Below are 15,076 nucleotides of genomic sequence, written 5' to 3' on the forward strand. Positions count from 1 at the left end.
GGGGGGCTAACACGGGCACAGACTCAGAGGTGAGACAGCACTCGGTGTGCTGGGGAAGGGCCCTGGTTCAGCGAGGCTGGATGCAGGGTCCTCGGATGGAGGTGAATGGACGTGGGCTTGACAGACAGCAGAGGGATCAGGGGTGGAGGGTCCGAAGCTCTCTGCTGGGGAAGTTGGAATCAACGTATTCTGAAGGAAATGGAAGTGCTCAGAAGCTTTTTCGGGGAGAAAGTGGCATTGCCTGATCCTAGTTTTAGGAAAATGACTGGTGGCAGCCATGGGGAGGACAGGTAGGAGGGTGAACTTGTGAATCTGGAATTGGGAGGTCACCATGGCATCGCAGGTGAAGAGAGGATGGACTTGACCCCAGTGTGACAGAGCGATGGAAGTCGGAAGGGCAGAGAGTTCACGTGGAGGTGAACTTGGCCTTGGCCAGTGAGCAGGTGCAGTGGGCAGGGCAGAGGTAGCCTCGAAGCTGCTGGCTGGGAGGGGATGGCGCCCCTGACGGGTGGCAGGAGGAGAGGACAAAGTGCAGGTTAGGGAGAAAGGAAGGTGACTCAGTTACACAAGAAAGTCCTGTGCTTTTTTTTTTTTTATAAAGATTTAATTTATTTATTTGCTATATAAAGAGAGCAAGCGAGAGAGACAGAAAGAGAGAGCGCGAGCGCACAAGCAGGGGGAGGGGCAGAGGGAGAAGCCTAGGACCCCGGGATCCTGACCTGAGCTGAAGGCAGACTCCTAACCAGCGCCCAGAGAGCGTCCTGTTTGGAGTGAGGGTAACCCCCTGCAGTCTGAGCTTGGAGAGCAGTCAGGTGGGAACAAGGTGGCGTCGGAATGTAGTCCCTGCCAGCTCAGGGACTGTGTGGGCTTAGCTCACCCAGTATCCACACAACCGGGTGAGCTGAGGCCCCTTCTCTGTTTCATCCATGGGCTAAGGACGTTGTCCCGCAGACCCGGCCCCTCCCGCCCTATTCTCAGGCAGTGGAGGAAAGCAGTGGGGTACCTCCGTCCGGTCCCATTCTTGGCAGAGTATTGCATCCAGCACCCAGTTGTCTCTGCACTTCCGTCCCCATTTTACAGACGACAAAGCTGAGGCTCGGGGGGATCAATGGCCGGCTGGAGGATGGTCAGTCTGGTGGCCGGTAGCCGCAGAGCCCTGACTCTCTCCACCGAGCCGCTTGGCCACCTGGCTGCCCCTGTCCCCACGGAACGAGGTCTCCGCAAGGCCAGTAGATTTGGAATGTGCTCCCAGGGAGGCAAGGAGTGTGGCCTGGAGAGCTGTGAGCCGGCAGGCATCACTGAACCCGGCTTGCGCTGTCCTCCTGGCACCCGGTGATGACTGTCGCTGTCGCTGTCCTCTGGGGGGTGAGGTCAGGCTGGAACACTGGGTCCCATGTTTCTGGTTACAGGGTACCCTTCTGAGCCCGGGAGTCATCTGCTCAGGGCCCCTCTCCGGCCCAACCTCTGGCCTCCTTCACCCAAGTGACAGACAGCAGCCCGCAGAGGCCGTGCCGGGGGCCAGAGGTCAGCCGCGGGGTGGCCCTTGAGTCCCGCCCAGCCTCACCACCAGAGTCCCGGCCTCCGCTGGGTGTTTCCACAGACACAAAGCTTGCTTCAGCTTCCCTCTGTCCCATGCCCTGTGCTTTTGCTCCCCCTGGGTCCTTCTGCTGCTACGCCCCCCGCCATGGTCAATGCTCTTTGGCTGTTCTGGGTCCTTCTACCAAGAAGAAAAGTGTCTGAACCCCACCGCACTCCTGCAGGAGTGTGACATCTCTCCCCCAGTGTTCCGGATTTTGAAAAGAGGGTCTGTGTGGGGGACAGCATGACACCCAGAGTCATTAATGATCAGGGTAGAATGTGGTCGGGGGTGATGCCGCCCTGCGTGTTGCCGCCCCATTCTGGGCTGACGCCCACAGGGGTGCCCACAGCCCTGGAGCAAGGAGGCTCTTCTCGGTGCCTCCAGGTGACTCGGTTTCCTTCCTTCGGAGCAGCTCTCTCTGTGGGCGCGGTGCCCGTGGTGCCGGAGGGTCTCTGTGTCTGGGAGCGGCCCTCAGTGCTGGGCAGTGATGTGGGCAGCGGTGGAACGCTGCTTCGCAGAGATCCCTCGGATGCCCTTCCAAGCCCCAGAGCCAAGGACGCCGTGTCCTCTGTCGCCGCAGGTATTTCCACTGTCCAGCGGACAGCTCGGAGCTCGCCTACGACCCGCCGGCGGTCATGAACGCGGACACCTTGAGCTACTGTCAGAAGGAGGCCTGGTGCAAACTCGCGTTTTATCTCCTGTCCTTCTTCTACTACCTTTACTGGTGAGTGTCTATCCCTCCTGGCGCTCTGGGTCCTGCAGGCGCTTTGTGCCTCTGGCTTTTGTGGGGGGGGGGGGGGGGGGGCTGTGAGGGTGGGGTCGCAGCCGCATGGGTCTGATGCCAGCTGTCTGACTCGGTCGGGAGCCTGGGCTTGTGCATGGAGGCGTGAGGGGTGGCGGGTCCTGAAGGAGGCCTGGCCCCTGGTGGGTGCATCCGCAGGGCCTCACAGAGAAATTCATTGTCCCCACACCTCTGGGGAGGTGGTTGGTGACACACAGCTGGTCACTCCTTCCCCATAGGGCTCCGTCCCCAGCTCAGCCACTTGGGTCCCCTGTGGCCCCTAGTCCACGTGGAAACATCTGGGGGACAGAACAGAGACCCCGGGGGGCGGTCGCACGTCTCAAAGGGGCACGCGGGGTCACTGAGTGCTCAGGCTCACGACTCTGCCCATGTTACGTAACTCGCTAATGAGGTAGACCGTGCTGACTTTGCGATTGTTCAGCACCGCCCCCATGTCTGCACCTCCGCAGAGAGCGGCCTAGCGAGGCAGATGGCTGAAAGCAGACTGCCTATGGCCAGGCCCCGAGAGCACCTTTTCTGAAAGCATCTCCCTCCTGTTCCTCTTTGGGCTCATTTCTGGGACACTTCACCTGCCACCTCACTACGCGGTGGCTACCTGCGTTTGGCCAGGAAAGCTGCCAGTGTCCCGGTACTACTGTTGGTGCTAGCCACATGAGGAAGAGGAGGGTGGGGTGTTAGCGAGGCCGCCCCAGGCTTGGGGCGGGCTGGGGAGTGGCTGCATTATCCACACTTAAAAATGAGCCGTGCTCGGGTCTCTCTGACTCCAACTCAGAACTTTCTAGCCACTGAAGCTCGCTCAAGCTGGTTCCTGCCTTGGGGAGCCCAAAGAGGGTGGCCTCCAGGCTTAAGGACTTGACACCGTGGGCTAACGTGAGGTGCTGGAGTGAGCTCAGTCTCCTCTGTGGGGGTCTGCAGACGCCCCCACTGCAGAGTCATGAGCCTGCCCCAGAGGCAGCCGTGCCCCCCGGGCTCCTTCCTCATTCGTCTGGGGTCCACCCTAGTCCAGATGGAGATGGAGGCAGGTCACATCCCCTCATTTCAGTTGTGTTGCCAGCATCCGTCTGTTGTGGGAAAGAAGACCTGGGAAGTCACAGCAAAGTAGCTCCCTTCCTGCAGGGCTGTGGGGGGCAGGAGGGGGCAGTGGGGGCGGGGGACAGTGGGGCTGTGGGGGTCGCGGGAGGGGTCGCGGGGGTGGTGGTGGGGGGTGGAAGGGGGTGCGAGGGGGTGGCGGGGGGCGTGGGATGGGGCGGCGGGGGCGCGGGAGGGGGCATGGGGGGGTGGGGGGGGCACGGCGGGGGGCGGTGGGGGGTGGAGGGGGCGGCAGGGGGTGGGAGGGGGGTGGCGGGGGTGGCGGGAGGGGGCGCGAGGGGGCGGCAGTGGGCGGGCGGGCGGCCTGGGCGGCTCCTGCCCATTGCCTGAGCGTGATCATCCTATAAACCTCGTGTCCCACACATTCCGGCTGGCTATCTGTCCTTCCTTCAGTCTGGCTCTGCCTTCATGTTGCATTTGTTAGTTACTTTGTTGCGAAAACAAAACTAGAACAACTGCTCCCTGCCTCGCGGGACCCTGGGTGGCAGCCGGGGCTCCCCCTTCTTTGTTGAACCTGGTGTCGGAGGTTCTGCCGAGCTCCTCAAAGACCCCGTGTCTCTCGCCCCAGAACTCCCAGCCCCTTGGAGCCAGGGCTTGTGGGCGCACAGGACCGTCGGCCCCGGCCACTCTTGTGGGGGAAAGGGGGACCCACGCAGGTGGACAGCTGCGTCCAAGCTGAGCACAGGGATGGACTGAAGTGACAGCCACAGGGACCCTGTTAAGATGGGGTTGGCATTTCACAGGACCTTGCAGAGATTGAGAAATGTGTCCGAGGCCCTAGCTGAGACGCGTTTGTCTCGCTGCAGAGCCCGGACTCGTCTCAGCATCGTGTGCTAAATACCCCAGCAGGTGCCCCGTGGACCAGGAGATGCTTGCAGGTTCCTGGGGTGGATCCTAGCCAACAGGAATGCAAACACCGGCGGTTAGTCCAGGGTGGACGGTCTGCCTGCGCCTTGGAACCATCTCTCAAGCCAGGAGGGTGAGGTGGCACCAGCCTCCCGCCCATTGCTCTGGGTCACGGCTGCCTCCTTCTTGTGTATTCCTCTCCCTCTATGATTGTCTTCTCTCTGGCCGACTTGATGGCAGACACCCCATCTGTCTCATCCGCCTGTGTGTCTGTGGTGCCCTGGCTGGAGCGTGGCACACAGTAGGTGCTCACGAGCTCCTTGTTATTGCTGCAGCTTGGCTGTGTGGTCCCTCGAGGCAGGTGTCAGTCTGCACGCTCACCGTTGTCTGTCAGCACCGAGAATGGTGCGTGGCATGCAAGAGGCGCTCAATAATGGTGAATGAGTGGCTGAAAGTCTGAAAGTGAGTAGAGTGAGTAAAGGGCATCCGTGACCCCACTCGGTATCACCACGGAGAGACGGGCGTGGCTCCTTGCCTTGCCTCCCTGGCTCTGTGACCTTGAGCGATGGTCCGCTTCTCACGTGACCCCCGGCTCCCCTGAGTGCAGGGAGACCCTCCAGCTTGGGCCTGGCCAGTGATGCTCCGTGGACACACGGTGAACCGGGTTCGCAGAGATGGAACTTCAGCTGCTCCGAGGAGCTCGTAGGGCCTTGGAAACTGGATAGGGTTAGAAGTGAAGCAGACTTTCTTCCCGCTTGGTTTTCTTTCTCAGATGACCCTTTTTCCTCTCTATAATGTGAACGGGGGTGGTTTTTCTTTGTGCCAGGAAGGCAAAGTGGTATATTTTGGCGTGGAATGTTATCCAATGTTGCAGAATTAGCCTGCCGCCCTTCCTAAAAGCACAGGGATGTGTGACTCCTTCCCTGGTTGCGTTGGGTCACCACCGTAGGACACATGCTCCTAATGCATGTTTAATGCGTGCATTCCATTAAACACAGGAGGGCCAGGGAGTGACCCGGGTCAGAATTCGTGTCGTTTGTATGCCCAGAGGGCCTGCGTTCACAAGTGGGGCCTCAGAATGGTGACGACGGGCCTCTTCCCAGCGTGGGGTATCGTGTGGTATCACAGAGGTGGGTGGGGTGGAGAGAACCCCCTGCACGCCCCAGCCTGGGGACCTGCAGGAAGGAGGCACAGCCACCATGATAACCATGCGGATGAGCATAATAAGCTGCACTTAGAGCAATCACATCTTCTACCCAAGGGACTCGGTGCACGCTCACAGCACAGGTTAGTCCAGTGGGGTGGGAAGTAGTGGGGCCAGCAGGGCGGGGAGTAGATGCTCCAGGGCCAGGACGAGAAAGAAGCCATGGGGTCCGGCTTGGGGAAGGACCCTTGGGTGAAGGTCGGTCTGAGTCCCTCGCAGGCTCCCCGCTCACTCCCTCTCTTCCTTTTCTCTCTGCATTCAGCATGATCTACACGCTAGTGAGCTCTTAACTCAGACCGCTCACGTCCTCCGAGGCTGAGTTCACGGGAGCCGGGCCCAGACGGGGACGCGTGAGAGACACCTGCGGACTGAGGGCCCCTGCAGCAGCAGTGGGCCAAGGGGTCGCTGCCCAGCCTGCATTCAGGGTGTGGTCCCTTTGGGGCCGTGGGCCCTCTCCTGGGCAAGGACTGCTGCTTCCTGAGCGCACGCACTTCTCCGACATCTCCGTGCCGTGCACGCTGAGCCCCGGGGCCGCGGGAGGGGTGGCTGACAGGCTGCCCGGGGCCTGCCCAGGACGGAATGACCCAGGATCCAGGCCGAGTGTGTGGCACCCCCTGAGCCTCGTGTTTCTTCTGACCACTGGCCATGCCCCGCGCTTCTGTGGGACGGCCTGGAGAGCGCACACATTGGCCTCTGAGCCCTGACCGGCCCCGAGCCCGCGGGCTGTTTGCGCACTCTGTGGTGGGAGAGCCGGCTCTGCGACCCCAGGAACGCAGCGTGGGGCTGTCCATCCGTCCTGAGTTATGTCCAAAGTCGAGGGGAGGTGGGAATCCGAGGGAAGAATGATTTTGTAAAACATTCACAGGTTCAAAGTGTTAGTTCTTGGCCCCCACGAGCTGTACTCTTGGGCTGTCAATCCAGAGCACCACAGAGCCCATGAGCGTGGATCGATGGCTCCACATTGTCACAGCCACCCTGAGTCGAGGACCCCGAGCAGCCACGTGCCCAGAAAGCACTGCGGTCCCTGCTCTGCGCCCGCGGCTGGGAAGTGACACGGCACAGTCATATGTTGCTGCATCGTTCACGCGGGGACATTCGCTTGTTGAGAATTTTCCGTTTGACAATCTGTCCTCTGTGGGTAGCCGCTGTTCTAGGGGCTTGTAAATAATGACAAGGCTGAGATGTTCCATGTGGATTGGGCACAGTGATTTCCACCTTGTTCCCAGAACTTGCTTGTTTGCTTCTGTTGGACACGCACAGACTGCTTATACCTGTGTCCAGCTCCTGGCGGAGGCCCGTGCCTCAGGCTTATGAATGGTGTTGGTGTGACACGCCGTGCACACGTTTGCATGCCGTGGCAGGTCCAGTGTGTCACGTACCTGGCTGGTCTCGTTTAAACCCCATGACAGGCTGCATTCGGCTCTGCGGGGTTGGCACATTAGAAAAAAAGTTTCCAAAAGGTGTTTTGCTTCTAAAATTGTACAGAGAACAAAACTCAGACTTCTGCTCTGAGGCTGAAGGTATAAAACCAGGGGATTCTGGGCGGTATTTTGGGGACCAGACTTCCCTTTGTCCAGGCTGGGTAGCTGGGGCTGGGGGGCGAGCTGCATGTGGGGCCAGCTGGCCCCATATCTGACCCCCTTCCTGAGAAGACCGGCTGCGAGAGCCCTGACTCGCCATACTTCTCACCCTCGAGCTGCTTTGTTTGCTGTTGTACTTTGCCTCCTTCCAGAAGGATGCGCAGTGGTCCGTAATAGCAGACACAGTTAGCCAGAGACCACTGAAATGGAAGTAGGGAGCTCAGACCCACAGAGGAGGACACACCGACGTCCCAAGGTTCTGATTCCTGAGACTGACCTTGAATGTTGCCTTCTCTTCGCAGCAAAGGGTAGCCCACATTCGCCTAGGCTGCTTTCATGTCCTCTTTGACCTTCCTCATGGTCCTCTGAGGTCGATACTCTTCTTTTTCCCATTTTCTAAGGGAGGAGGCAGAAGCTAAGAGAGGGTAAGCGACTTACCCATAGTCACTCAGCAGCCACAGACCTGCCTCTACACCCAGGTCGTCTGACTTCAAAACCCCGTGTCCTTTCCATCACCCGAGAGCCAGCGAAGCAGCTCAGGCCCCTGCGACAGTTGGATTAGCACACATTTTTGGAGAAAAGGAGATTTAAAGCCACAGAGCTATAGACAAAGTGCCTGGTTTCTGCTCCTTCTGTGCGGGCCTCAGCCTTGCTTCGCCGTGGCGGGTTCTTCCCTGAGGGGCTCCCCTGAAAGCTGGCAGAGCTGCAAGTGCACGAACACCCCAGCGCTCCCCTCCCACAAGCTGCAAACCCGAACCATCTCTGCTGGTCTGGCGGGGGCTTGAGCCGGTTTTCGGGTCCTGTGAGAGCTAATCACGAGCACAGGGGTGAACAGCTGCTGGAGCCGCGCCAGGTGCCATGACCTCGCCCAGCCCACAACGACCCCACAAAGCAGCTGGGCATTACCAACCAGGAGGCCAGGGACGCTCGGGTGGGTGAGTCTGCCCCAGGGACCGAGCCAGACCGGGGCTCGGGGCTGCGCCTCAGTGGGGGATGGTGACCACAGCTCTGAACCCAGGTGTCGGCCGTTGCTCCAGGCGCTCGCATCTCGCGGCACCGTGGGGTCCACGTTATCCGCGTTTATAGACGAAGACGTTCTGGGACCTCAGAGACCCTCAGCGAGGGAGGGGCGGGCAGAGCTGGGGCCGGCATCGAAGCCCCCATGTGCCCCCCCCATAACGTTGCCTGCTGGGATATCTTCACCTGTCTGTTTGTCCCACAGTCGAGGGGGGAGGGCAGAGCAGGGGACAGTGCCCTGGGTACATCCCAAAGCGGCTCTCCCTGCCTGGCACGGCTCTGGGCACTGGGAGAGAGGTTCTCAGGGGCACAGGTGTCAGGGAAGGTGCCGTGGGGACCCGATTCCTATTTCCTTGGAGGGGCAGAGCCGTAGGCCTGGCTGTGCCCAAAGGGGCAGAGCAGGACTGGGGGGGGGTCACTTACTTTCCATGTCACTAAGTTGAGGTGGATGATGACACCCACTACACTGACCTGTTGGATTAAATGAGGTCATATTTGCAAAGAACCGGGAAGAGTGCCCTGCACGTGGGAAGTCAGGTAAGAGGTCCCCCCTCTGTGCGAGGTGGGTCCCCCTCGCTGTCCTCATTGTGCCCTGTGCGCATCCTGGTCCAGGGCCTCTGGAGGGAGGGGGGACGTCACCTGGACCAGCTGTCCGCCTGACGCCTCGTTCCGGCCACAGTATCCTGACCCCTCTTTCCCGCGCTGTGCTCTCCAGCCTGTGCTGGCCGCTCTCCAACGCTTGCCCCGCGCAGGCCCCGTGCAGAGCATGCGACGCGCACGGTCTCACCTTAACCCCCACGACAATATCGCGAAGTAGGGGCTGTCACTGGTCCGGTTCATAGTTCAAGTACTGAAGCTGGTGGAGGTTACGCGAGTGACAGTTACCAGTGACGCGTGGAGCCTCGACTCCAACCCACGTCTGTTTGTCCCCAGGGCCTTGAGCCCTTTGCACTCCTGAAGGGGTGATGCTGGACAGGGCCGGAGGAGGGAGAACGGGAGGGACGCTGTCCCAGGAGCGTGGCCAGCACACCTGCCTTCTCCATAGCCAGTAGCTAAGGGTACATGACCCGACATTCGGGAGGGTCTGCGCTACGGGGTCTTGTGCAAGCTTCCCGATGTTTCTGAAACTGAGCTGTCCCGTCCGTAAGGTGGGGCAAGACTACCTCCCTTGCTAGTGTGGTTGCGATCATCAAAGTGAGTTATGTGCATAGGGCTTGTGCAGGGGGCTCAGCACACCTTGGTCCTCAGTGTCCAGCTTCCCTCCCCACCACAGACGTGAAGGGAGCCTTCCTGGAATTGAACGCTAGCTGCTTGCCTCCCACCCCCCAGTCCTGCGGCCGGCCAGCACGGGATCCCGGGGAACAGGGCTCAGCCCTCTCGAGATCTCCCCTGTGCTTCCTGTTTGTAGGCTTGGCCATTGCACCGATGTTGAATGAAGTTATCGCTGTTGGGGCAGTTTTGTTCTCTCCCGAGAGAGGCGAGTGGAGCTGCTTTGACAACTGCACAGACCCCTCCTAACCCTTCCTGTTCCCGGGCTGGGGCTGCTCCTTTCCAAACTGTGCGCTGGTGAAGCGGTCTGGGTCTCAGGCGGCCTGGGCTGCGAGGCTTGGGCAGAGGGCTGCGGCCGCTGCTGTCACTGGGGCGCTCCCTGGCTTGGGTTTTGGCTGCCCCCGCACCCAGGAGCCGGGCAGGGTAGCAGGCCCCCCGGGCTTTGCCCCACATCGCCACGGCCGTTTCTGCTCCTGTTCAGCTCTGCTCAGATAGCTCCGGGCCCCCCAGGAGTGTCTTCCTGTGCTGAACCTGACCCCTCAGCCACCACATGACGCCCACGCAGGCTTCCTTCCCAGCTGGTGAGTGCTGGGCTGTGGAGCCGCTCCTTACATTTCTTAGGGCTCTTGCTCTGAGCACGGCCCTTCTGAAAACGGCTTATGTAAGCTCACAATGAAATAAATCATATTCAAAACAAAGGTAACGAAGAGTCAAAACTCACCACCTCCTGGTTATTTCAGGACATCTTGCCATGCTCTGTGCTCTGTGCTGTGCGTACGGGGGATCACCATGTAAGCATAGCGATCTGCGTCCTCCCTGGGGTGCCCTGGCAGCTCGAAATCAGCCCGGTCGGAGCGTGTGCACCTGCAGCAGATCGCGTGCCCTCCCCTGCCTCGCACGCCTCCCCCGGGCTCATTGCTGGACGTTGACCAGTACCCGGGGTTCACGTCCACCCGTCCGCGGCACGGCCATGTGGCAGCTGGTGGCCAGCCCTGCCGAGGGCATGCGCACCAGAGCCCAGTGTCCAGGGCTCTCGGGGTCGGACCTGCCTCCCACACAGGCAGTGACACCAGTGGCTCTCATTTATGTGCTTTTGTCCCCGAGAGATGATCGGACAGTAGACTTTTCAGCTGTAAGGCTTGAGGACCTGCACATAACGTGAGCACACGGCTGAGCACGAACGTGCTTCTGTACTTGTGCCCCAGTGCCCTTGAATTACCTTGGGGGCAGCTGTCCTTCCTGTCCACCACCTGGACGCTGGGTCCTGTCCCTGGGGTCTTCCATGTCCTGCAGCTGAATGCCTGGGTCCTGGGTGAGTGCTGGGGTGAATACTGACCACACTTCACGCGTTATGCGTCCCGTGGGGGGCTGACGAGGGTCCAGGGCGTCTCCGGGTGCCTGCAGCCATGCTTTGCACACAGAACGAGCTCGGGAACCACAGCTTTTCTCTGCTCGGCTCTGCAGGCTGTTGAGTGTGGTGTCTGCTCCCAGCCAGCCGTGCGGCTGTGGTTCCTCCCCACACACCCCTCCCCCAGGCAGGCCCCTCTCCTCCTGGACCAGGTACCTCAGGGGCAAACACGCACCTGCTGGTGGAGAGATGCACCGGCACAGGGAGGCTGTTTGGCTTCCGGAAGGAATCCTGGCAGCTGGCAGAGAGACTTACAGACCACGGCAGAGTTTCTGTCCCAATGCCATGCCCAGGCTCTGAGCAGAAGACCCTGGCCCTTTCAGAAATGCTTGGCACCTTGGAGAAACAGCATCACCTTTCCGATAGGAATATATCTCTGAGATTCCAGAGCAGGGGACCTGGGGGAAAGGAGAACTGGTTAAGCACCAGTCCCCACATTAAATTATAAAGAGAGGCATCCATCGGGCCCCCAAGCCGGGGACGGCCTGTTTTGACTGCGGCAATGAAAACAGCAGGGCAGAGCTGGAGGCTCTTGGGGAAATGTTGCTGGTCGGCGGCATCAGGGCACAGGTCTTGTGATGCTGTTCTGACTTTCCCACAGCTCCGCAGGGAGTAAGTGTGATGTTGAGGTGACGTTCTGGGCTCCACGGGCTGCAGAGAGCCGTCTGCGTGGAGGGGTGCTGGGTGAAAGCAGAGATCTGTGGTCAAGCACCTGTGGGCCCTGCAGGGCTAAACACACCCGCAGATTTTCCCCAATCGCCCTGTGCAGGGAGCTCGGGTCCCGGCATCAAGGGGGAGGCTGGTCTGCAGGGCACTCGCTGTGAAGTGTGGCCCTGGGGACTCCGAGGGAGGAGTGGGGCAGAGCCCTCTGGTCGAGGGTGGCCTGAGACATGAGCGTGTATTGGGGTGGGATGGGTCCACACAGGGACCTAAGGATGGGAATGAGTGTGAAAAGGTGGGGCTTGCCCCAAATTGGAGAATGGCACTAATGAGAATTAATCCACATAATCCAAGTGCAGAAAAAGGTAGGAAGGGCTGGATTCAGGATCCCCTGGATCATAAGCTCTATGAGGATAGGCTTTCATTAGGTAGCTCCAGAGCCGGGCTTGGTTCTCATGAGACTGCCACAAATCCATGTTGAATGAAATTTTGGATCCCTTCTAGAATCAGCAGGAAGCCGAGAGAGCCACTCCGGTCCGTGGGAACCGGTGTCCTGGGAGGAATGTGGAGGCCTCATGCAGCTGCGTCCTGGATATGCCTTGTTGGGCCCAGTAGTGATAAAGCAGGTGCAAGCACGGCCGGTGCATCTGCAGGTGCCCCTCTCTGCAAAGACCTCTCTGGGCTCGTTCTTCTCGGAATCAGGAAAACACAACCCCTAGACCCACAGGAGCAGATGGTGGCTCTCCAGAGTCATGGAGTGACCAACCCTAGACTCCAGCTTAGAAAACCTTGAGGGAAAAAAGAGCCAGGCCTCGGGTTGCGGCTCCCTGGCATGTGGAAGCAGCTGCAGTCCAGCCCTTAAGCATTGCTCCTGGCAGACAGGGGTCTCCCCACGGGCCCTGGGGGTTCTCCCGGCTGGGGCCGCAGAGGGGAGGGCGAGGGTGAGAATGGTGGGTGGACAGTGACAATGACTTTAGGCCCAACCACTTCTGCAACATGGCCCTCTGTTCAGGCCCAGCTTGGGGGTTGGTGGGCCTGGTCCCAAGGAGAGCAGGGGGGCGGCCAGGGTCGAGCCAGATAATACAGATCGTGGGTTCGGTTCTGATGTCCTGTAAGTCCAGGTGGTTCCAGCTGTGGTGTAACAGGGAGGCTGACTCCATTTTCCATGTGTGTTTGCTGACCGCTTCTGGGCCTCCTCAGCCCCTCTTCCTCTTCCCCACATCTGGGCCAGCTGAGGAGAGGGTCTGCATGCTCCCTCCCTCGATACCGGGGGTGGGGAGTTCCAGCCGCACAAAACCCAGCCTGTGTGTGGGACCCCTCGCCCTAGTCCCACCCCCGATCATAACAGAAGCCAGACCCCTCCTCATTCTCCAGCCATCCTGTTGGGAGCCTGCCCTGCTCCCCCGAGAGACTCATCATGTCAGTTATAAACTCTTTCTTCCTCTTGGTCCACGTGTGGCATCGGGCTCAACATGCAAGTCAAATTTTGAGTGGGGGGTTGGTCCAGCCCCTACTTCAGGGCAAGCAAACATGTGGTTACTGGTAGATGCTAGATGCACAAGGAGCTTATTTCTGGCTCATTCTGGTCTAAGGGAGAAGCTTCTGGTCCAGTGGCCTCCCATGAGCTCATTGGAGGCTGGGCCCTTCCATCTTGTAGCCCCACCTGTTTGAGGCCTTTAGGATTGTCTGTGTTGTCAACAGCAGGGAAGAGCATGGAGGGTCAGGTGCACGCTGCTCTTCACAGGCCTGGCGCTCAGGTGTGCAGCCCACCCACGCAGAAGACGTGCCCTGCAGCCAGGCAGTGAGCACGCAGCAGCACCTCCCATGGGCATGCGGACTGTCAGTTGGCCATCGAGGGGGTGTTAGGTAGTGGGGTAGAGTCTGAGGAAGAAGTTCTGGGTGAGTGCCGTACATTCATAAATAGCCTTCTGGGCGATGAGAGAGGAAGAGGAAAGAAAAGGAAAAGATAATTTTATTCACAATATCCTTTCTGGTTGGTTTTCATGCTTGAGGCTTGCCTTCTACAATCTCACCCAAAGCAGTGGGTGTGGGTGGGGGGCAGGAGAAAGCAGGCAGGAAGATGTGGGTCCCTTCCCTGTGAGTCAGAGTCAGCTGCTTGGGCACACTCACGCACACACCCCTCACACACACGTGCACACACTCACATGCTCATATAGGTGCACGCACACACGTACATACTCTCATTTGCACACACTAACATATGTGTGCACACACTCATACACACATGTACATACACGTGCACACACTCACACACACTCATATGTGCACGCACACTCACACATACATACTCCTATGTGCATGCACACACTCACTCATACACTCACACACATACGCACACACACTTTTTCTCATGATCGGTCCCTCCAGTCTCCTGCCCTTCTAAGCCTCGGATGAGAAGGAAAAGGAAGTAGCAGGAGAACAGGAGGGGAGGGAGGGTGGAGAGCAGAGGAGAGACGAAGTCGGTCAGCTATTTTAAGGACATGAAAGTCTTCTCGTAAGTCATTACAGTATCCTTGCCAGTTCATTTCCTTTCTAATGAAGTTGAAAGGTAATCTGATACGTTTCATTATCTCTGCAAATAATTCATAAGTTCAGATGAACTCAGAACCATGACATAGCATGTAGGAGGATTTCAAGGTCTGGCAAGGTGATAATTACAGGACCGCACTGGAGCTGACAGCTGGTATTGCAATGATCTCCTTTTATTGAGGTTCTCTGTGCGATTAGGAAAAAACCAGCAAACTGAGTTAAGTTCAGTGGCTGCTGCTGCCCCAGTTTAGACCCCTAGAGCCGTGTGTGGTGTGTGTGCAGAGCCTCTGTGGCTGATGCAGGGCTCTGCAGGCAGAGGACTCTCATGCGTGGCCCATGAGGAGAGCAGCTCAGATGTGTGCAGAAGAATGGCAGGTTCAGTTGCAGAATCCTGGAGAAGCCCGAGAAAGAGAACCAGAACTCAGTTATCAGCACAAGCCAGCTCGTTTGTGAGAGCTTAGGCTGGACACATATGCTATGTCCGTTCTGCATCTCTCAGGTGAAGACAGAGCATAAATGTTTGTCTGGTGGACCAGGAGGAAAGGTGATGCCTTCTGGAAGCAGTAAGCATGGCTTTGTGGTGAGTATGCTTGAGCTGGCAGAATATCTTCCACAGCCTTGAAATACGTGTAAGCTTATGAAATAAATTCATGATTTTCAGGATAACCACACAGTGAGTACAGACATGGAGTACACATATTAGAAGATTAGAACTTGAAAGTTAAACCATCTGTTTATTCATTTGTATGTTATTTATTCACCCACTTACTCATTTATTCCATGAAGGTTTATGAAATCTGTCACGTGTCACGTTGAGTGTACAAAAATGAATAAAATGAACTTGCAGCTCTCAGCCCTCAAGGAGCTGGCACCTGTCAACTACTCTGCCTCTGTCTCCATCCATCCACCCATCCACCCATCCATCCTCCATTCATCCACCCATCCACCCATCCATCCGTCCACCCACCCATCCATCCATCAACCCATCCCTCCATCCTCCATCCATCCATCCATCCTCCATCCATCCATCCTTCTACCCTCCAACCACCCACCCATCCTCCATCCATCATCC

General features: G+C 58.5%; 1 protein-coding gene across 2 annotated transcripts in view; it reads left to right on the plus strand.

Annotated features, from left to right (window-relative positions):
- Nucleotides 1-15,076, plus strand: part of CNIH3 (cornichon family AMPA receptor auxiliary protein 3) — a 232,413-nt gene that overhangs the window by 203,836 nt on the left and 13,501 nt on the right. The window contains exons 8-9 of one of the 2 annotated variants that reach the window (XM_035008662.1): nt 2,160-2,303; nt 5,783-7,715. In XM_035008662.1, coding sequence (XP_034864553.1) covers nt 2,160-2,303; nt 5,783-5,810 — 172 coding nt within the window. In that variant the 3' untranslated portion in view covers nt 5,811-7,715. Of the gene's footprint in view, nt 1-2,159; nt 2,304-5,782; nt 7,716-15,076 lie in introns of those variants that run through there. The other variant, XM_035008663.1, reaches the window with a different exon arrangement.

The sequence above is a fragment of the Mirounga leonina genome, unplaced genomic scaffold (genome assembly GCF_011800145.1).
Source record: "Mirounga leonina isolate KUSES-001 unplaced genomic scaffold, KU_Mleo_1.0 Mir_152, whole genome shotgun sequence".
In the NCBI taxonomy this organism is placed as follows: domain Eukaryota; kingdom Metazoa; phylum Chordata; class Mammalia; order Carnivora; family Phocidae; genus Mirounga; species Mirounga leonina.